Raw genomic sequence first — 24,611 nt, 5'->3', positions numbered from 1 at the left:
TTATATCTCTGTTTTTAAATTCGGAAAGAACTGAGGAAATATACACTACTATATTATTTCAATTTTGCAAAGTGCAATGACATATTTTGAAAAATTGCTCATATCCACTTGTCTTCATTTAACGTGATGAGTGATGCATTTCTGTTTAAATTCAATTGTAGGTTTTTTTTCAAGAAAACATTTTATTTATCAAATAAATAGCCTTATTAAAATTAATGCACGTATGGGAAAATGACATAAGTAGAGCATGGATAAATTATGCTTTTTTCTTATTTGATCTGATTTAGTCTGCTCGATGACATTTAATATTTTTGTATAGTTTATCAAAATTCTTATTTTAGAAAAAAAAACATTTGAGATTTATGCATCGAGTTTTAAGGTTTGGTTTCGGAAATACACCAATCGAAAGGTAATTTTTGATGGGATGTAATTTAATTTGTCACTAATATTTCTGATGACAAAGCTTGCTGAAGGTTTTGGTTTGCATTTGTGGATATAGCATTAAAATACCTTCCTTTCGATGTAATCGAAATTACCTACTACCTAAACCTACTACTTTTATCAGCAAGTTAAGCTTACAATTTTTTCGAAAAATCGAAAAAAACATACATTTTTGAATATTAATTTTTTTAAAAGTTGAAGACAAATCGACAGCATTCGAGATGAGATAAATAAACAATTTTTTTTTTTAATTTATAATCATAAAAAAATCACTAACAAATTTAGTTCAATAGAAGGTGTCATTAATATGTAATTAAATATATGTTCTCAAGATGTTATAGTTCAAAAAGATTTTTTTTTTTTAATTTTAAGTTGTTGTTTATTTATTTTATTATTTTTAAACTAATTTGATGTTTCATTATGATGAAACCGGAAAAACTGTCAATTTTGTATATATTTCAATTTTTTTTTAAATCGTACCTCACATGAAACACATCATTCTTTATGGAAAGGAAAGTTTATGTACTCTTTGTAAATACAATATTCGAGCTAATAAATTTTCTTCGAGTTCCTTTGATTTATAAATATACCTTTAATTGTTTTTCTTTTTAATTCATACTTATTGTGTGAAATAAAATCTGATTAAAGTTATTATTAACTCAAGTCAGATCAAGCAAATTGTTCTTTCCTCGACGTTTCAAGGTCTCTAAAATCTAAAATCATGTGTGTGTATGTGTATGTACATACACGTCTACAAGTTCTGACGTTGGTACGTCCAAACGTTCGGAACACGTTTTTTTTCCTATTTTATAATAAAATTATGAATATGGAAAGGAATATTAAGATAATTGTATCCAAATATAAGACAATTTTTTGAAAGAAAATAGGCAATTTTGTGTCTTCCAATAATTAAAAATTGCTTCTTTCGAAACAATCCATTGAAAACTAGGGTTTAGTGACTTGCAACTCTCAAAAATTCGTGGGTGCGAGTAATGTTGTCTGAGATGAAGGGGACGTGCAGTTTTAAGCCGAATCAGAAAAACTAATTTGAGAAAGACTTTTCATGAGAAGAATTACTATTGGAGGATTTGTCCATTCCACGCAAGGGGTAGTAGCCGTGAAACAAAATTTTAGATGGCATATTCAGGGATTGAATGCACTACTTAAAGTTAATTTTGGCCCAAAAACTAAACACTGTTCTGCAAAGTTTATAAAATTTGATCGGTTGCGAAACTTTCTTATTTACACATATTTTCATTTTAAAACGAAGTTCATGAATAGATTTAACACTAGAACAAAAAATAAACACCTTATGCACAATCTCGAGGATATTAGTTTTTCCCAAAGTTGTAAGTTTATAGCTCAAAAATCATAATTTACAGACGAGAAGCCAAAACAAGCTTTTGTTGATAATTGCAAACCAAAAGTTTAATGAAAAACTTTTAAATATGGCGATTAAGTTAGTAATTTACTTTTAATAGTTTTATCAAATTTATTGTGAAGTGTAAATTTGAAAACACAACTTAATCGATTTGACGAAGTGAAAAGTTCTTAAGCACAACTTCCTCGTTACAAGAACAAATTAAGCTGATATTTGACTTCCATTAAACTTTAGATTCGCTTAAGTCAGAAACCTTAAAAATTTCAAAAACAAATAATTATTTCACTTCAAAAACCGCTTAAACCATAACTAGCTGACTGAGAGATCATAAGAATTAGCAATAGCGGTGCTAGAAATATAGAAAAATTGAAAAATCACAGTTAAGGAATTTGGAAGCCTGTTATTTGTTTAATCTTTAGGTGTATGTAATGTTCCAATAACTAGGACAGCGCAGTAGGCGAAGAGCTCGGATCAGGTGGGGCGCACAAGTGGAAAGTGACCTCACCCAACTTGGAGCGCGAAACTGGAGAGATCTAGGTAGAGACCGAACTAGATGGAGAAGGTTGTGGGGTGAGGCCCTAGATCACACAGGACTGTAGCCTAAGTCAGTAAGATCCAATTATATATAATTTTTTTTTTAATTTTTTGTTCATTAAAAACTAATATGATTTCAAATTCTTTTAATCTTAAAATTTTCTTAATAATTATGAAAAACTTTAAACAGTAGTCTGCCATGGCGACTTTGTTACTTATTCAAACTTTTTCCACCTTCAATTAGTGTGAAATAAAATTAAACAACATATGTTTTGGAAATACGTTAATGGTAAACGTTAATTCGACGGATATCAAACTAGTAGACACTCCAAATTTCTATAAGCCATTTGCCAGCAGGAATTCAGAATATGTTCTAAGATTATTTTAAGACTGCCTTTGCAGATTTTTGTTCTGCAAGCACCTCTTCTATTATTTGTCCCAAATCACACGAGAATACAAGAATCAAAAACACATTACACATTAATTTTCTATTTAATAAATTAATAAAAAGTGTTCCTAAGACCGTTTCGTTATGTGGAATTTGTCATATCTTAAAAATAGATACTATTTTGATCATGTCAATTTATTTCGGTGTATTTCTATTGTCAGACCAAATATTGATATGAATTGGTTATGAACGTCTTGCCATTTCGTATTTATTTATATTATTATATTATATTTATTAAGTAAAGACCAGTGAAGCTAGTATGCATATAAAACCTTATATTAAAGTTCGCAACCATGAAACAAAAATATTTTGTCTTTGAATTCAATTTTAAACCATAATAACTTTTGTTTGCACAGCCTACAAAATTTAACTAGTTCTTATATAATAGTTCATGTCTCCTTTTATTTATTTTCCCAATCCAGTGATTTTCAAGTGGATTAGTTGCATGTGATTTTGTGTTCAACACTGCCTACATTCCTTTTCAAAAGTATAAAAATCCTTTTTCGAGGATTCCGAACCGACCACTTCAATCCATTGTTCATACTCATTGAACTCTCAATGATGAATGGTTGACAAAGCTTGTTCCTTAAAACATAATAATCTAGTTCTTTTTTTTTTATTATACTGCATTATGTGAAATAAATAAAGAAAGCACCTACTTCTACCTTACTCTTATACTAAATACGATTTTTGATTTAAAAATTCTATAATATGGCAATATAATGTGAAAGTATGTTTGCTTGAATGTTTGTCCTTCAATTATTACGCTCCAATGGATACCTTATGGGATATTTTTTGTTGATTAATGCTAGGATTTTGTGAGGGGTTCAAAACTATTTTATTATATGTGTATATAAAATAAAAAACACCGAAAAATTATTTTTTTGTATCCATCTATCGTATAAAAACCATTTGTTTAATGAAGCAAATTTATCAAATTCTAGAATGATTAAAAAAAAAAAACATTTAACATTTCAATTTAGGTGCTTAAGCAAGAAGTTCACATGTCTGAGTAACATACTGGTGCTGACATCAAATTACGTGCATCGTGACTTCCAACAAAGTAAAATTTAAAAAGTCTATGTTTTAATTGTACTTTTATCTATAATGAAATATTTAAAAAAAAAATATTCTTCGAATGCTACGGAAAAAACGAGAAAAACAGTATTTAAAAAAGAAAGCAAACGATAGCCAAATTTTAACTTAAACTCCAATACACGGTGTAGTTATTGTTTTTAATGTATGGTGAATTAAATGATTTTTGTACCAACTTTTATTTTAGCTCAGTTCATGAATACTATTTAACCCAACAAAAAACGATCCAACTCTTTCATTTCTAATCGTTATATTCAAAAACTTAAAAAAATGTAACACAGTAAATTGCTTAATTAAACTCGCTCGTTTTGCATATTACCATTAATAATAACTTATTTACTAGATAGTGTCAAAAATTATATACAATTATTAAAATCTAAATTTGTTGCGTTGATTTAGTAAAAAGTTTTTTATACCGAATATGCTTTAACTTTACGAGATAAAGGAACTATTTATATGACAAGTATTGCATTCATTAAAAAAACCTTAACTAGAAATTTTAATCAAAACTGACATTAAGATATTGCAGAAGTCGAAAAAAGAGGTCCCCAAATTCCGTCCGTTTGTCCGTCCACGTCCCTATAGCCTAAACCATTGGATAGATTAAGTTCAAACTCGGAAATCAATGTTTAAAGCTGATTCGCATTAGGTATTTTTCTGTTTTTTTTAAAGACTAAAAATAACAGCACGTACTAATTTTTTGGTCAAAAATAGAAAATTCAATTTTTTTCAAAAATGAGCTGATAGGTTTTTTTTTTAATTGTCTGTACAATTTTTGTATTCCTTCGAAAATTTTGTTTTTAAGTTTTTTCAAAAATGAATTAACCGATTGCAATAACGTATTTGACTACTGTATATCACAGCGAAAACTCTGTCGTGTCTCCACATTTAAAGATTTAGGTGTACATTTCTGTTCTAACTTAGAGTTTACACATCACATTAATTTTATTGTTAATAAGGCAAGTTCTATGCTTGGTTTTATAAAACGCTGGGCAAATGAGTTCAATGATCCCTATGTTACCCTTTCTTTGTATAATTGCCATGTTCGTCCTCATCTTGAATATGCTTCGCAGGTATGGACTCCCTATTACGAAATTTATAGAAAACGTATTGAATCAATTCAACATAATTTCATTCGCTTTGCCCTAAAAGGTCTTCCTTGGGAAGATCAATATGATCTGCCTCCCTATGAACATCGTATTCTACTTCTTCAAATGCAATCTCTCCATCAAAGGCGTGTTAATAATGACTAAGTATTTTTTCATCAACTCATCAATGGTGAAATTGATGCACCTTGTTTGCTTTCTTGTGTACATTTGAATTACCGGGGGGGAACTCATCACCTGCGCACATTTGATTTTATACATATTGACTTCCATAGAACTAACTATGGGAAGTTATGTCATATGAGCATTTTATATAACTTAAATTGTCCATCGATAGATTTAAATTTAAATATGGTGGAATTAAAATCATTGTTTAGAACCAGTGCTCCACTATCGTAAACGTTCTCATTTTATTTTTTGTTCTGTTAAATGCTAATTTTGTTTTGTACTTTGTGCGTGTGTTAGGCTATATTTGTATTATTTTTTACTAACAACTAACACATGCACTTATGATGAGCCTCTGATCGTAGTTTGACGCTTGCTATAAGCTTACTACTTTCTGAAATTCTGAAGTGTAATAATAATGTTGTCTTCATAAAAAAATAAAAATGTCATTTTTGTTGTTTATTTTTAAAAAATAGTAATTTTTTTTAATTCTTTTTGTTTGTTTTTAAAAAAGTAGTACTTGTGGGATGATGGTTAGTGCGTTGAAATGTCATGCAAGGGATCTTGGGTTCAATACCTGCCTGTGCCACCTTAATTTTAAAAAAATAATTTTCGCGGGTACTGCCTCTTGCGAGGAATTGACAAATCCTCCAAGAGTAATTCTTGTCCTGAAAAAGTGCTTTCTCAAATTAGCCGTTCGGATTCGGCCTAAAACTGTAGGTCCCTTATATTCAGCAATGGTTGAGAGTTGTAAGTCAGTAGGCCCTGGTTCACAACGGACTGTTGCGCCACCCAATTTATTTATTTATTTATTTTTAAAAAATAGTAACTTTTTTTTAATTCAATATCTTGAAAATTGGTCATAATATTTTTACGAAAATCAATTTTAAAACACACAGAACTGAACACCAAAAATATTTTGAAGAAAAATTTAGTCTAACGATTTTCCAAATTAATAAATCAAGTTTCTTAACTAATTAAATAGCAATTTAATTTTCAAAGAAAAACTAATTTTCTGAGTAAATTTTTAATTTTGAAATATATGAACTATTTGTGAATAGATGGATACATAAGTAAGTTCATGCGACCCAGCCGTGTACTTTATTTTACTCTAAATTTTTTAATAGAGTTGAAAATTGCTGGAAAAGAAAATCAATGGATATCATGTTTTTGTAGTCTATACACTACGTATTAAAAAGTAAAAACGTACAATAAGTTTTAAAATATACTGAATGAAAAAATACACATGCTTTGAGTTCATATTAATGTCGGACCATTTTCCTGTTTCAGAACAGTCATAAAGTGGTCTATATAAGTCATTTCAGAACTATCCATGCATGCATATGTAGTTTTGAATGTTTTTTGTTATACTTGAACAAAAAATTTGAACCTTTGAACACCAAATTTGTGATAAATTGTCAATTTCTCCTTAGAAGAATAATAATTTTTCAAAAATATTTTGTATACTTTTTAATTAAGCAGAACAAGAAAAAGTTTTAAAATTTCTTTTATGCAATTTTTTTGCAAGAATATTTTTTAAACAACTAAAAAGTTAAAGACTAAGCGAAGGACTTTTGTTTTTTATTTCTCTCTGAATACTACCACCTGGTTGTATCTTTCGAGTTTCCAAACGAAAAACCATCTAAATAAGCTCTTTCAAAGGCAGCATTACTTCCAATTAGATAAACCTACTTTTTCTTTTGTGATACTCTCAGCGCAACGCATATACGACGACGACCACCTTAACAGTTTCCCTGCACAAGATACTCGGATTGGGTTTGGCGTTTTTTAGGTTTTTTTTTCATAACTTGGTATATAACCAAAAGGTCTTTTATTTACTGCGAGAATACCTTTATAGTTTTTTTTTTCGAAGTCCTTTTTCCCATCTGGAAAAGTGTATGCCCTTGTACACTTGAACAGCCATTGCATATTTTTAGCACTTTGGTATAACTGTGTAATTTTTGTTTGTGTCCAACCTTTTTTCCTTTAAGAAAAGATTCTGTATTTAAATGTAAATATTTTAGTCAAAATAATCAAAACAAACAAATTTTAAAAAGTGTAGGTATATACTAAAGTACAAATATTAATTTCTGTATTTTTTTAGCCTCTCTTTATTTGATTGCGTCGGTTTATTTGTTTTATGATGAAGATTTATTAAGACTGTTCTGGAATGAAACCTGAATTGATGACTCTTTTAATTATTTATTTAAAAGATTTAAACATTTTTTTTTTCTAAAACTGTTGGACCAAATTTTTAACTTATCATAGGCAGTTATTGTAATGGGTCCGATTGATCAAATTGAAAACTTTGACATTTCTCGACGTTTCAAGATCCCTAGGTTCAAAATAAAAGATTTTTAGAAAGATGTCTGTGCGTGTGTGTGTACGTACGTTCGTACGTCGGTACGTCCGTACGTTCGCGACGTTTTTTTCTTTGTTCATAGCTCAAGAACCCGGAGAGATATCTACTTCGTTGGTTAACCCTAAATATCTTAAGAACCAAAAACGCTAAAGACTTGAATTAAATTTTATATTATATATTGTAACGTGATAACTAACAAGCATATTTTTGAAAAAAATCCAGTAAACGGTATTTTTTATAAATCAAATAAACTGAAAAAAAAAATTGTCACCTTGACAATTCTACGAAAACTTAATGCTTTTATCTCCAAAACAATTGTGTGGGAAAAATAAAATCTGGTAACATTTTGAGAAAAATCGAATTGACATTTTTTTATAAAAAATAAAAACCTAACAAAAACATTACTCAAAGTTGGTAACAATTGATTTTTAACTCAAATATCTTTTCAAAACTATAAGATTATGTCTTCCAATTAATTTTTACTTTTAAGAAATATTGTTTTTAACATTCTGAAAAATTTTGAGAAAAATCGTATTGAGAGTTTTTTTACAAAAAATAAAAACTTAAACAAAATAATTTATAAAAATTGGTAATAATTGATTTTCGACTTAAATATCTTTTCAGAACTTTGAATTATTAATTTTAAACTACTTTCATATTTTTAAAAATATTATTGTCATCATTCAGTAAATTTTGAAAAAATCTAATTGACAGTTTTCTTACAAAAATAAAACTTAAAAGAAAATTTAACAAAAGTTGGTAAAAATTAATTTTCGACTCAAGTATCTTTTCAAAAATTTGAAAGTATGGCTTCGAATTAATTTTAACATATACAAAATATTGTTTTTAACATTCGGAAAAATTTTGAGAAAAATCGAAGTGACAGTTTTTTTTACAAAAAATAAAAGTTGGTAAAAATTGATTTTCGACTCAAACATCTTTTCAAAACGTCGAGATATTGGCTTTAAACTACTTTTATCTTTTAAAAAATATTGTCAACATTCAGTAAAGCTTTGATATAAAATATTGTTGGTAATTAAAATTTTCTTAAGAATTATTTAATTGACAACTTTTTAACCCAACACGAAAACCTACAAACTTTTAAGCAAGAGAAATCGATAGAGGGAATGGGAAGCTATCAGTGTGGGTCGCATCCCAGCATCTTTTTAAACTTTGTATTTACACAAATTTTACTAAGACTAATTACATATGCAATGTTCTGCCTATATATGTAAATGCATATAAAGTACATCAAAAGAATAAAATTCTTATACATGCTTCAGGAGAAAATCTAGACTTCAGTGCCACAAAGTGACAGTTTAGGAAATCGACGCGACGCTATAGACCAGACACAAATTTAGAAAAATTATTATTTTTCTCATGTAGAAACATTGGTTAAATTTTGTAAAAAATACAGCTTTTAGCTCTTTTGGTTGACTTATTTGAATTCTTGATTTAAAAACACTTCTCTTAAGTTGCTTTGGATGCATTCGCAAATTATCAGCAGTGAGTTACTATTCAACAAACAAGCATAGTATTATGTAAGTATATAAAAAACAGAAATGAAGTTCAAAAGTTTTTGAAGCAGGTAAAATGGATGATCTATTCAACACAGTCGACAAAAGAGAGCAATACGGTCGCCGGGACTTAGACGAACTAAATATCGCCACATCTAAGCTGAAGTCCAACAAAGCCGCTGAAGCAGATGGCTTGAATGCCGAGCTCTTCAAAGTAGCTGTAGATAATTTGGTTAGGAGAGAATGCACCAACTTATCTGAAAGATATGGCGGGAAGAAAGCATGCCCGATTAATGGAATTGAAGTCTACTTAACATCGTTTACTCTGCAATAATACGTGCATTTCTAAAGCCCATCGTCAACAACATGGTAGGCCCTTATTAGTGTGGTTTTAGATTAGGAAAGCCCATAGTCGATCAAATATTCATATTACGGCAGATCCTGGAAAAACCCAAGGACATCAAATCAAAACCCACCATGTCTTCCTCGATTTCAAGGCCGCATATGACTGCATATGACTGACAGGTACAAGTCCCAGAAATACAGAAAGACTTGTAACGGTCAAAGCAAGGGTGGATCCCGATTTTTTGAATCAGGAAGGGGTCACGCGCTTAATATATAGACGAATTTTTAGTTACCGCTTAAAAATGTTCTTTAAAGGAGGTTACAAAATTTAAATAACATAATGTGCATCTTAACCTTAAATGTATACATTTCAAAGGCTAAGTGACATCTTTAGTTATTAAATTATTTTAGAACGCTATTGTCCAGCAAGGTATAGTTTAACTATTTAATTTAAAAGACTTTCTTATTCGGGAGTTTATTATTACTATTGCTATCAGTCTGCTTACTCGTAGATCGGAGCTGATGCTTAAAATTATTTTGATCTTAAGGGAGTCAACAAAACTTTAGAAATGTAGAGGGAAAAATGTTTGGTTCTTGCATTTAAGAAAATAAGTGCATTTATGTAAGTACATAGTTTCTCTGAATATAAAATAAAAACAAACTAAGGTAAACAAAAAAGCTGGGAAGAAACTTTTGTGTTGCAGCCACAAATTACACCCTTTGAATCTCAATTTCACTTCAGTTCTCAAGAGATTCACAGTTTTTATATAAATAAAAGTGAAACGTGCATTGTGTTTTTCAATAGTTTAACAAATTTTCACTTTTTTGGGACATTTATATTCTTTAAAATGCATGTTTAGATCTCAGTTCTAGAACATCTAAAGCAAGTTCACTTCAAAATGTGGATTTTTTAATTTGTTATGATCTTAAAAGTTTTATGCAACAGAAAATCAATTTTGAAAGAAATATGTTGCCCAGTTGCAATACCTCTATAATAAATAAATTTAAATGCTACAAAAAAATATTAACATTTTCGATCATCAAAAATCATCATCAATTTTTAAATTTGACCATAGACAATAGCTTGCGTTCAAAGACAAGATTAATGAAATCTGTTGATCAAGTTCTGGAAAAAAATTGAAAACAAAATAACGGCTTTATGAGGAGTACCCTTTTCGAGCAATTCCAAAAAATGTTTTTCTTGTATAAGAAAGCCGAAATAAGAAAAAAATTATAAAAAGTTCCAAAAAAATCTATCGGTTTATTTCTAAAAAAATTCGAATTTTCGAATTTAGACCAAAAAATTTGTGTGGGGACTGCTGTTATTTTTAGTATTAGAAAATAAAAAAAACGCCTTAAGCTAATCGGCTTAGTTTCAATCGGCACAGTGGTTTAGGCTTTAGGGGCCAGAACAGACAGACAGACGGATGGAATGGGCGAACCATTTTTTCTTTGACTTTTTACGAATGCAATAGTTTCCATATATGTACAATGTACATAGTTCCTATGTGTCGGAAGTAAAAATCCCTTAAATGTTTTCTATTTATGTGCATACAAAAAATAAGAAGTTTTCGTAGTTTCATCCATTTATTGTTCTAATCTAAATCCATCCCTGACAACATTACTTGCAAACCAGGAATGGTTGAGAGTTGTAAGTCACTTGGCCCTAAAAAGCCAGTAATACCGTAATACCTTTTCAAATGTATAGGAATAATCATCAGTTTGCTCCTGAATATCTAAACGTACTTTCAAGTATAAGTCACACATCAAGGAATGCTTTCCTAGAACACAGCTCATTTTTCCCTCCTATTTTCATATTCAAAATTATTAGTCTCATGTTCACTATAAGAAAAATTAATTTCAATTGTTGCAAATGTAAAAGGGAGTTATAGATATTTTTAAGACCTAATTTCAAAAACCATTCCAGAACCTTCAAACGGCCAAGAATAATTAAATACAGTACACGTCCTATAATATATAATTGCAAAAGAAGTTTTTAAAGTCAAGTTTTTTCAAAACTTTAAAATTCAATGCTTTCAATTCATTCTTTATTTACTAATGTTGTCTATTATTTAATTTTGTATGAGAAATATTAATCATTTCTATTTAATGGGTTTAAAATTGTTAATTATTTTCTTAGAGTAAAATAGCTTAATTTATTCTAAATGCGATACCAATTTACCTTAAACCTACATCAAAGTAAGCAATTCTAAGCCCAATTTAATATTTTTACCGACGATTATTGCAAAGTGCAATTAAATTTGTTAATTATATATACAAGATGGTTTTCTACTTTCTCGTTCCATTTAGGAATTCTGGTAACGCTTCACCTTGAACCTTGAAATCAAATTATTACATCTGTACAAACAAATATGTATATAGGTACATAAGTCTTTGTCTTTATGCGATTTTATAAAAGTTAAAAGTAGGTTTGCTAAAAAAAAAAATTGTTAGATTCATTTGTTTTGTAAGCGGGCACTTAATTCTGCAAAACAAAAAAGTAAAAAAAGGTTTAGAGGAAGAATATATCAATTACGTATTAAGGTGGGTACTCTACTGGTAGATACCTACCTACAAAGACCAAGCCAAATTATTTTTTAATTTCAAAAACAACTTTTGTGATCAAACGACAAAAAATATGAGGGGAAAAAAGACGGGTCTTGCTCGAAGCATCCAATATAAGCACCCAGAGGCTCGGCGGCGGCCACATAGAGAAAGAAGCATGCAAATTATGTAACTTGAGAAAGGAGACAAGGCGGAGGAGAAAATTATTTATTTTTTCTTGTTTTATTTTTTAGGAAAAGATTCATAATAGGAAATTACAAGATAGTAGGTAGATATTATTAAATAAACAAAAATCCTTCAACACGAAATAGCAATAAAAATGTTAGTCTGCACAAACAAATAGGTATAATGGAATATAATCCCTGAAGGCTTTTTCGGGACGGTTGTATTGAGTATATGTATGCTTGGATTGATCCCAGGTAAGGTAAAGGTAAACTTTGCCAAAATATTATGCTTTGTGTTTAACTGGTTCGGTTGACTAAGTTATTGTGTAGTGGTCTCCGATGAGTAACTGTGGCTTATGTTCCGCCTCGAGGCAGGATTTCTTCCAACTTATATTATTATCCTTATTGGCTTTCGTTGATGAATATACTTTAAAGGCAAGATGTGACTCGTGACTCAGATTTAGATAGAACAATAAAATAGGCCGGTACGCCATAAATCCGTTTTGCATGAACCTCAATTTTATATGTATATAAAGTAATACTAGAAATCATATTTCAAGTGTGAGAACAAAATCAAGAAAAGTCGTATGTCCAAAACTAAACCAAATTATATAAGTAATTCTTGCTTAACCCACGTTGAAGAATGATAGTCTCGAAATCAAACAAAAACAAAAATGCAATTAAGCTTACTTTAGTTAGTTCCCAACAAATGTTGGCTTCTTTAGAACAGGCCATCATTAAATTTTTCCCCATATTTAAAGATGTTGTTGGCAAGCCTACCATGTACATCATGTATGAGCAGATGATACGGAGATAGGGACTCTGAAAAGGATGGGTTTTATTGAAATTTCATAAGTGATCGAAATGTGCTCACGAATGAAACTATGAACATAAGGCATAGTTGCAAAAATGCATAAATATTAACAAAATCACAATGGACAACTGTCAACTTGTTTCCAAGCTCAAACATTAATTCCTGTGACTTCTCGTTCAAACACTTAATTTCAAATTAACACATTTTATGTGCACTCGCCCATAAGAAACGAAGATGCATTGATAGCTTACGAGTATGTGGAAACTCGCAGATACTTTTCCGTTGAATTTTATATCTCTGCTCTTCCTCAATCTCCAATGGTTTGAATTTCTTTTTTTATTTTTTATTTTTATTTAAGGTTGCATGTTCATTGTTATTCTTTTTTATCTTTCTTTTGCTTCCCATGGGTAAATACCATCATCATCAGCAGTGATCGGTAGCGTCGTGGTTCGTGGGGAACTTTCTCGACATAATCTTGCTCTTGGCGTAGGTAGGTAGGTATATTGAAATTGAAAGTACTTCTTCTTATATTGTGTACCTACTTTGTTTTGTTTTTTATTATCAAACTTCATGGCTACTTTTGTGTATCTCTCTGGGCTTGAATTTTGCATTCAGACATGTAAGTACGGAGTTACCAGGACAATGATACAAATCGGTGAATTCGATTTAAGAAAAAACGTATTTTGTATATTTGATCAAGCCTTATGTGAAAATTGACAGCAAAGAAGAATTAATTTATAATTTTAACTGGTCGAAGTTTTCAAAACTTTGGATATGTTTCTAAGAAGGTACAAACATTCTTAAACAACTGTTTTCATTTCTTGGTCAAACTTTGCACTTAGTTTTCAGCCAAGCGAAATACTTGGTTTTGTGGAATTGTCAGTACCATTGATTCCATAGTACGAAGTTTTAGATGATACCTTAAGCGTATGCATTTTGTCAAAGGTAGGCAGTGAGTCGGCTGCTTTTTCACCAACATTTTAAATAATAAACTATTTTTCCAATACAAAAAATAAATGAACACATAGTATCGGAGAGTGCAGAGCCTCCACGACCTTCAACTCCAGAGCAAAAAATGTATTGATATAATCTTATGTTTGGAAATGTATAGTTAAAGAAAGAAGAAAAAATCCTTTTAAGAAACTTAAAAAAACTAAGGAATCAGTATTAATTAAAGTTTATACTGATTTCGAGATATTTCAGAAGTTAAACCAGTTTATAAGTATTTTGCGCCTCTTGACCAGATGTTGACAATAATATTTGTATGAGATGAACAAATTTTGGAATTGAATATCCTTTTTTTTTTAAATATATTTGAGTACAAAAATAATAATAATAATCTAATTAAGACCTAGAATGAGACAAGACGTAACACTAAATGACAAATTAACAATACAAAACTCGAAAAATCAAGTAATATTAACAGCTTATACAAAAAATAAATTGAGTGTCGGAACAGTCCGTTGAAAACCAGGGCCTAGTGATTTAGAACTCTTAACCATTCTTGTGTGCGAGTAATTACTACTCTTGGACAATTTGGCAATGCCTCGCAAGAGACAGTAGGTACACGTAAAAAAATACTTTAGATGTTGCAGGCAGGGTTTGAAACCAAGGCCTCTGGCATGGCAGTCCAACGCACTAACCATCACGGATTGTAGTACCATCGGGTACTACTATATATATAAACAGCTTGAAATTGGAAAAAAATAAAAATAAATATCCAAAACACTATTAGGAAATGGAGAGAGATTATATTTTCAGAAAGGTCTTAAGGTACTTTTAATACGAAAATAAATGTGTTCTTCACCTTAATACTTGTCTATTTTAGCAATATTTTAAATAGCGAATGCAATAACTTGCAGGTAAACACATTAATTTATTGTCAATATTAAAAACTGTTTTTAAATAAATGCGACTGCAAAATGTGTTCAGTATACCCAAGAAAAAGAACAAATAATTGGTCCTGAATAAAACGACTTCATTCACTGTGCGGTGCTCCTTAACATTCCTAAAGAAGATACATAGCCTTGCCTGCTAGGTACGTTTTTCCATTTTATTTTGTAAGTTGCTTGTTAAAAGACCTATCCATTATCCAATGGCATATGTCTCAGTGTGTTACATCTATGAAAAGCAATGCTGTTGTCAATTTCCATTCTCATTTGTTTAATATATGGTAACATTTTTTAAATACAAGTTTAAAAAGGTTTGAATTAAAAAACTATTTTGTCTGTTCCACTGAGCCCGAGACGAGATCCAGACATAAAAAAAAGTTAACAAAAAGATGTCATAAACTCTCTTTTGATGGATGAGCGTTACAAATTGTTCCTAGAAAACCTAAAACTAATGTATTACAATTTTGACTGTAACGGTTGTTAGGTGTCAGTTGTAACTGTCATTGCTTTTCATCATTGACAATAGTGTTTTGAGATTTAAAAGCGATTTAGGGAGTCAAATTGGTCACAATGAAGCTGATTAGATGCAGATTTATTCTACTAAAAAAATTACGTTAGTTAGCCCAGAACTTCGATCGAAGTTCATTTTTAGTTTTTCAGTTATGAAATCGTTTTCAATGAACTGCTGATTGTTGACTTCACATTTCCGAACATTATTGTTCCTCTGAAAGCATTTTATGTTATTTGTATTCCAACCTGTCAGTTTTAATTTCAATGATCATATCTAACCGGAAATGCTTAATTGCAATCAGGAAATGTTTGTTAAATGACTGAAACTTCCAATAAAAGCTGTCAACAAATTTCCAATGATTGGCTTCAATTATAAAACCAATGATAGCTGTAACTGGACCACAACATCTCAAATATGAGAATATTAATGTGAAGATGTTAGCAAAGACAGGGGTTCTTCGGCTGCCGATAGTTGAGTTGGATTTATAAATACAATAAAAAAAAATTCGACGTTCTATGAAAAATAAGAGCCCTTAGGTTTTCAAAGTTAAATTCCATCAGCCAAATAATGAGACTTATTTTGTGTTGCATGAACTGAAATAAAAAACCATTGAACTTGTCAAAGATGCAATAAATCAATAAATTATAATAGGAAAATGCTATATATACAATTTTGGAGATTTTGTAAGTTGTGCATTCATTTCGATAGCCGTCATACAAATCCGTATTTATAAAATACTAACAAATAAATTGGTTAGATAGTAGATTTCCCTTTGTGTGTTGGTAACTCTTTTATTTAAATTATCTGTTCTGTGTTGTACAACTAAGCCACAAAGGCTAAAGGCCTCACAATCATCAAAGGAGCATATGGTTTGCATAGGTATTTACGCTTTGGTAGACCGTTATTCTTCATGCGTTTGTTTTGCTTTTCTCAAGGTGACGAGGAGCTTTTTTTTCTCAGTTTGATTTTTTTGGTCAGAGAGAGACGTAATCATCACCACGCTAACTAAGCGTGAGTTAAGAAACGTCGCGTCGTACTTTTTCATATTCAAATGTTTGCAGACGTATGTATCTATATGGCACATAATTACTCTACTCTAGTACCTAACATAAAGACTGTAGTAAAGCTACAGGCTTTTGTTCGATGTTGGTTTCTCAGAGTTGTCTTTTCTGCAATGTCTTACAGACCGCAGAGAGCGGGTGAAAAAAAAGAAGAAAAGTGCTATCTGCGATGGAGCTGCTGCTGGTCGCAGTCCGCCGCGGTCGTATCTTCTTCAGTTCAAGCAACATAGAGTTTCTCTGGTCTCTGGCTATAGCGATCCAATGAAGATTCGTGGGATTTTGCAAAGAAAAACCCCACCACTGCAGGTGTAATACGAATTTTGGTGCATTTAGTTGAGTACGAAAACGAAAGTGACATTTCTCATCATCATGTTTGGCTAAAATAACTTTAGATATAGGATTTTTTTGTGGATTTGTTTAAGTGTGAGTGGTTTTAGCTTATCCCACACTAGTTCTTCTCCCTCCTCAAGGAGATGGTTTACCGAAACTCTTGAACCGATAATAACCTATGACGTCTTCGTCCGTGGATATCGACACCGCGCTGCGACCGACGCGACGCTTCGCGGTGTGTACCTACCTCCGTATGTTGGAGTCTCCCAGCTCCATGTGCCATTCGAATTCCATAATTGTTCATCTTTCATTGTTGTGTATGCATGCGATTTCTAGAGGCTTTTGATCGGTATAAATGGGAGAATCCATTGAAGCACATCGTCAGTAAACAACTTGGCTTAGTGTTATCAACACATAATCTTTCTATTCATCACTCCTACGACCATAGGATCGGCCATCCAAAAGCATTTCCATAAAAGGATTATAAATTTTGTTCCTTCATAAGTTTCCAAACCTTCGAACTTCAGTTTTTAATTTCGTTTACAATGAGAGCCTTTATTTTGATTTCCTGTTTGGCGTTTGTCTCAGCTAGACCAGAAGCTGGCTACGCTTATAATCGTCCTGGTGGTGGTGGTGGAAGTGGTGGATTTGGCGGTGGTTCCGGTGGTGGTGGTGGTGGTGGCTTTGGCGGAGGATCCGGTGGTGGCGGCTTTGGCGGAGGATCCAGTGGTGGCGGTGGATTCGGTGGAGGTGGATTTGGCGGTAGTTCCGGTGGAGGATTTAGTGGTGGTTCAGGTGGAGGCTTTGGTGGTGGATCCGGAGGTGGATCTGGCGGTGGATTTGGTAGCGGATTCGGAGGAGGAGCAGGAGGTGGTGGTGGTGGCGGATTTGGAGGTACGTTTTTAATTCTTTTAAACCTTATAATAAAAGCTAATACACAATAAATAAAATGTACATTTTTAAGGTGGAAGCATTGGAGGATTCGGTGGAGGCGGTTCGACAATTGTTCAGAAACACATTTATGTTCATGTTCCACCACCAGAGCAAGAAGAAAATCGTCAACGTCCTAACATTCCCGTTCCACAGTCTCAGAAGCACTACAAAATCATCTTCATTAAGGCCCCATCTCCTCCATCTTATCAAGCTCCAGTCATTCCCGTCCAAGCTCAAAACGAAGAGAAGACCCTTGTGTACGTCTTGGTCAAAAAGCCCGAAGAACAACAAGATATTGTCATCCCAACTGCTGCACCCACTCAGCCTTCAAAACCAGAAGTATACTTCATCAAATACAAGACACAAAAGGACTCATCCGGTGGTGGATCCGGAGGTGGCGGTTACTCATCTGGAGGTGATGGTGGTTCTGGAATCGGCATTGGTGGAGGTTCAGGAATCGGCATTGGTGGAGGATCAGGTATTGGCATTGGAGGAGGATCCGGAGGTGGTGGATCAACAGGATTCGGAGGAGGTGATATTTCGGGACCATCGACATCATATGGTCCACCTGGAAAATCTGGACCATACTAAACTAATATGGTGCTTGGCTACAACTTTAGCTAGTCCTATAACTCTATATCTTTATCTGTTCCCTTTCTCAAAACTTTCTATACTGAACAAATTTTTTGTATATAAAATCTTTCCTTTTGTCTGTGTGTAAATGTTTATATAGTTTTAAGGGATGCAGTGACAAAGTTGTGTTAATTTAGTAAATATTTAAGTTAAGTTTTTTTTTGCAATTAAAAGTACGGTGACAAAATATGAGAAAAACTACTGTCTTTTATTTTTCTTAAATTTGCCAGTGTTATTTGATCAAGCAAATATAATTAATTTTTGTAATAGTTGTGTTAACCTCATACTTGGTTGTCACTAATTGTGTTATAAGATACGCTGTAATTTCCTTGTACAAAATGAGTTTCAATATCACAGTTTTATTAGTGAATACAATTTTACTTTAAACTTGATAGCACTCTTAGTTCGTTTTCAAATGTGTAACCAGACACGTTATTTGATCCCATCTTCTAACAATGCAGCTGTGAATTACAAGCGGAAGTTGTGTTCAAATCTTTTCTTTTTCTAATTTAAATGATATGCAATTGGATATAGTGAACTACATACGGATACAAAAACTATATCTCTCATTTAATTTAAAACAACAAGAAGTTTTGTGTCTATGGTAGTAATATTATACAACTAAGTTAATATAATTAATTACGAGTATAAGTATATCAGATTGTCCTAATAAGTGTCTATAATTTACCAAAGCTTTTTGGATTGATTTCATTTATGTCTTTAGAGCTTGATTGTCAACATAATTGGTGCCTATCTACGTTGTATTGTAACGTAAATACTTTTAGAAACAATACTTGGAAGGAGTTGAATTGTAAGCAAACGAAAAAACTCACAACAAAAATTAAACACAGAAATGTAAAAACTTGGTAGACAATAGACAATAGTCAAAATATAACCAGAAGGTAAAATTAATTTATTCAAGAAATTTTATGATTTCGATCGACGCTTTCAGCGATTTTCCAAGAGTAGCGTGTTCAAACTCCCCCTCCTCTAATATGCTCCTCTTGCCCACAAGCGTTTTTAAAGAGGGTGAGAGTAAGGGAAGGTGAAAGTATGTAACTTTACGTTTAATTAAATGAGAATCAACACGATGTCTTGTTATGGAAAAACCTTTAAAGTAATGCAAAGATAATAAAACTGGGTCTAATTTTAGACAATAAACTAAATTGGAAACGCAATATACAAGGAGTGTCAAAAAAGCTGTTGTAGCTCTCTTTTCTTGGTAAGGCTTAAAATCCCTAATTACCCATTGGTTATACACAATGATAATCAGATCGATTTTATTGTATACTGGCCACTCCGTAATTCTTAAGTACTTCGAATCGATTTCAAAGCAACTATTCCCCAACTGCAATTCGACAGATCTTTCTGAAGGATGGGGCATTCCCGGAATAACATCACCACGGCCACGACTTACCCTAGATTTAAAGCACTTAGGGTGCTTGCAATCTCTAGGCAGATCGCATGTTAGCTCTATAATCGGTGTTTTAACCGGGCACTGTCTAATAAAAAAGCACCCCACGTAGCTAGGTGTATTCTCAAATGACCTTTTCAGAAGCTGTTTGAATGAGCTCTAGCTCAAAAACGCAAGAATTAATTAGGAGAATTTCAATCATATCAACATAATCAGCCTCTCACGATTCGTAAGAGATACAAACTGGTTTATTTGAGCTTAGAAAAAAGCGTCAAGATTCATGTGGTAACACAATCGGCCATCAAACTGACCTTAGTGTGTCCTACTATATCCATCACCGACATCCACTTTAACCCTACCTAGCCTAAAAAATCTTGGAATATGTGTTAACCAACTTCTAGTTTTTGGTTTTTATAATTAATCAAACATGGGTTCTGTTTTGGAAATGGCTTTCCACGCTGCTCCAAAAACAAAAACACTTTCGAAATTTGAATATGATTCTAACGTGTTTATTTTTATTTCATTAGATGTAAAATGTGTCATAAACTTATATAGTAGCAAATAAATAATTTAGTATGATACCACTTACACCTCCAGTTCCCCATAACCTCTTTAAATGCCTGTGGCCAAAAAGCCAATAAGAGGTTGTATAAGGGACTTATGAACGCGCTACTCAGGGTTAACCACTGCTCTCGATCCCAATCATAAAATTTCATGAATTAATTATTTAGACTTTATACCTTAACTTTCCCAGAATATGGCCATCGTAATCCTTAACTTTTACGAGTCCTGAAAAAATAATCACCTTCACTTCAAATCCGTTCCTAATGCAAAATTGTATGGGACTTTTACAACAAAATTGTTTGGCGATAGTTTAGGTGGATATTCGATACAAAATATATTGTTTAATCGAAAAGTAGCTGGCACAGTAAGAAGTAAAGTTTCAAGAACAAATATGATGAAAAAATTAATCTAATTTCAGTAATCTGAAGGTCTCCAAAAAAATAAGAAAAAGGAAATAAATGGACAAATAATAATCAATAACACCTTATTCGATTGTCACTTTTCAATATTCGAGTATAACAATATTTTCAAACTTTTCTTTCATTAAATAGATTTTATTTTGTTTATATCTCCCCACAAACTTATTTTAGTTATCCAATAGAAAACCACCTAAGATAGTTAAATGCGTTAACCAGGAAATGTTTCATATGAATATTTTTATTTTTCGTTATACTCTTACTCTTTTCGGGTAACATGTACCTAAAGCCTCATAATTTTTTACTGTTTGATTAGTGTCATTACATTCTGGGCATCTTAATCGTTTGATCGTTAAAACAATCACATAAAATTTGTATTTTGAAGAATAAACTGGGAAAATCCTTTAATAAAAGTGATAGTTGTGTAATTTGATGCCAATTACACAATTAAGAAAAAATGTTAAAATGTAAATCTTTAGTTTGAAACTAAAGTTCACAAAACTCTTTTACTTTTTGCATGAATAATGTTTTGACTTGCTTAAAGCATTCAATTGTCATAAAAAAAGTAGTATGCTGATATAAAATGCAATTTTCTGACAGCTCGCATTTTTCATCATTTCACATAATTCTTAGAATACGAAAGATATTTTTCTGAAATGTTCAAATTCGCTAATATTAACTTCCCATAGGAAGTTATTGTAATCGGTCCGATTTGTCGAATTGAAACTTTTGACATTTCTCGAAGTTTCAAGGTCCCTAGAATACGGTAGTAAGTTCGGGAAGCTTTTTTCGTCGTTTAAATCTAAAGAATTAATGGAGATATCGACTATAACTAAATTTGGTTACACAGATAATAATGTAGAAAGATGCAAAAAGGACTCTCAAACAAAATGAAGTGGGTGATTTTTTTACCATATCAATTTAAAAAATGTGAAAATTTTGGTTAACTCAAAATATCACACTAACCAATTACATTATATATTCGGACCAAACTAGTAAAATTTTGAAAAAAAACTCGACAAACGGTTTTTTATAAATTAAAAAAAACAGACAAAAAAATTACTTTTACCTCGATTCTTATTTACGAAAAAAAAACGGTTTAATCTCCAAAATAATTATATGCAACGAAGAATAACGTTAACTTCTGGTAAAATTTTGAGAAAAACCGAATGGACAGTTTTTTTTACAAAAAATCAAACCTAAAAAATAGATTATTAAAATTTGATAAAAATTGATTTTCGACTCAAATATCTTTTCAAAATTTAAGATGTTGGCTTCAAGCTAATTTAGTCTTATAGATAATATTGTGTTTGACGTTCAGTAATTCAATCAAAATGATTTCGTTCTGTGTTAAATTTTCTTAGAAAAATTAAGTCTGTATTTGTTTACATAAGGAGTATAAACTTTTTAGAAATGCTATTAAAATTGGTGTAAATTGATTTTCGGCTTAGAATCTATTTAACAAAAATAGATTTAGTAATCTGTGTTATTATCAAAAAAAAATTATTGTTGGTAGTTTTTAGTTAATTTCTTTAAAAAATTCAACTGACAACTTTTTTTTTAACAAAACACAAAAACCTATAAAAACAACAAAAAAACTAATAAGAAATGGTTTTTAAAACAAGTTTTAAGAGAACAAAGAAAAATATTGACTTCAAATTATTTACCTCACCCAAAATATTGTTTTTAAGAAAGGAAAATCGACAGGCAGGGATGGGAAGGTATCAATGTGGGCCGCAGCCTCTTTTTGTGTTTGTTTTTAAAAACTGAGTCTTAAGACTTGTTCTTTAAAATAGTTGTATTCGTAATAAAAAAATAAATAACTTTTACTTTTTGTTAGAAGAATTATTATATTAGTGGGACTTCCTAGTAAGGGTAACGTTTGTTTGCTTGTGAGAAAAAGATAAATTTGGGGAACCAAAAAAAAGGAATAAAGAGATATCTGAAAAGATCTGTGTTGAGCTACTCGTATTAAATGTTATGTTTACTTAAGGTTCCTGAGCTTCAAGAATCTTGTTCGTGCTTTGATTTATTAAGTAAGTTATTTTCTCTTAATTAATTCAGATATTCAAAAATACAATAGACATATTTTTTGAAAGTATTATTGAACATACACGAGTACATACATTCATATATAATAATCAAAATTGCTCTGTAAGTTATTTCTTGTATCTTGAGTTAACTTTAGATTTGTCTGCTAAACCACGTACAAAAAACCACATCCATATAATACTACATTGTTGACATTTGAATTGATCTGTGGTACAAGAACTCACGATTTTATCCTAAATGTTCCTTTGTTTTTGTTTGTTTTGAATTGTGAAATCCTCCAAATTATTTTGTTTTTTTGCGAAGAACTTAAATACTCATATACCTACACATAATAGTAAACCTCATCCCTTTTACTTATTATAATAAACTTTCTTTAAGTGTGTCCCTAATTTTGAAGTCTAAAATACAATGAACTTTAAGAGTTTCAAGGGTTGGTGCTGTTTATTTTATGTGATGAAGTGATGAATTGTTCATCACTTTCTCGTGTTTATCCAGTTTTAAAATTAAAATTAAATTAAGGGTTTATTCAAAGAACAATAGAAACCCTCCTCTTCAGCGGAATTTCTTGACATAAGATTGCTTATGTTGACATTCGCTGTTAAGATAAAGTTTTTTTTTTAAACGTCATTCTTCCGCATACTTGAGAAGAATTATCATATTTTGTTTTTCCATCAAATTTCTTGTGAATTTGATTATTTTAAGTTATTCAAATAAAGTTGAACCTCAGTCTTCTTAACACAAAGAAAACTTTTTGAGAAGTTGTTATTCCACACCTTTTTAAAAAGGAAAAGGTAGAATTTAAGAAGTCAACTTTCTACCTCAACGTCCTTTTTTTATACAATGAAATAATAATATTGGTACGCATTACGCAAAATAACGCTTTTAAACCATTAACGTAAATAGTAATCAGCTAGTTCAGAAGGGTCAAGCTCATGAATATAAAAAATTACTACTAAGTGAATCTTTTAAATTATCTGGTTGTCAAAAATTAACAACTCAAAGTTAATGAATATTCGTTATACTATATTTTTGTAAAATAGGAATAAAATAGGCTATCTAGTGGTTTCTTTTAAAATCATACGTTATTTTGAAACCGACAGTTGTTTTCAGCTCGAAATCAGACTCGTACCTCCACTGAATAAACTAAGTTTATTTGAGGACTTTGATAAATATTAAAAATGTATACTAAAAGTTATTGCCATGTAGAACGTCTCCTTAGGCAGATAGGTACTACAGAAACAGAAATTCGGCCTATTGCTGTAATAACAATTTTTGTAAAGAAATAAAGGTTTTATTTAGCATTTTAATGCACTATACAATCGTAAAACATCAAAGTGTGAGTTTTGAAATTCAGGTTGTCTTTTTAAAGAAATCGTTCAATAGTTAATGGACAATTATTTGATGAAAAATTAAATTATTAAAAATGATTGCAATAAATATAATCTTATAATTATTTGCTCTTTGTAGAGAGTAATTTCTCCGCGATTATCCTTATTTATAAAAAAAATATTGTCTTAACAAATGATTTTCAATAAAAAGGATCTTGTGTGCAAGCCCCGCTGATAACTTCCCATCGGTACTCTTTAAACTGGTTACTTATTGCAAAGTGACAAATTGGCGTTTAAGGAACTTCAGGAATTATGGATTGCACACATTTTTGTTTAATATGGTTTTTGAAAAGACATTCGGAACGTTAAACCTACTTGGTAGTGTATTCTGGTTGGATTTTATTTATTTGTTAGAAAACTGTGAATTAATTTTAACAAATATTAACAACAATATTTTTGAAAGGGTTTGATAATTTTATTTGTTAAACAAACATTTTTCAAATATCTACCAGTTGCATTTGTTGTAAAGAAACCCGTCAA

The 24,611-nt window shown here is 31.0% G+C and overlaps 2 protein-coding genes across 3 annotated transcripts in view; both read left to right on the top strand.

Moving 5' to 3' along the window:
• LOC129942677 (RYamide receptor) overlaps positions 1-24,611 on the top strand; it is a 99,212-nt gene that overhangs the window by 57,051 nt on the left and 17,550 nt on the right. The window lies entirely within an intron of this gene.
• On the top strand, positions 17,104-18,689 carry LOC129942678 (uncharacterized). 2 transcript variants are annotated; one of them, XM_056051721.1, is made up of 3 exons: positions 17,104-17,400; positions 17,509-17,625; positions 17,696-18,689. In XM_056051721.1, the coding sequence occupies exons 1-3, from the start codon at positions 17,277-17,279 to the stop codon at positions 18,253-18,255; spliced, it is 801 nt and encodes a 266-aa protein (XP_055907696.1). In that variant the 5' UTR covers positions 17,104-17,276; the 3' UTR covers positions 18,256-18,689. The 2 variants fall into 2 exon arrangements, with proteins under 2 accessions (XP_055907696.1, XP_055907695.1); XM_056051720.1 differs by having other exon boundaries at positions 17,104-17,625.

This window comes from Eupeodes corollae, chromosome 1 (genome assembly GCF_945859685.1).
Source record: "Eupeodes corollae chromosome 1, idEupCoro1.1, whole genome shotgun sequence".
NCBI classification, from domain to species: Eukaryota; Metazoa; Arthropoda; class Insecta; order Diptera; family Syrphidae; genus Eupeodes; species Eupeodes corollae.
This window is presented reverse-complemented; position numbering and strand designations above follow the sequence as displayed.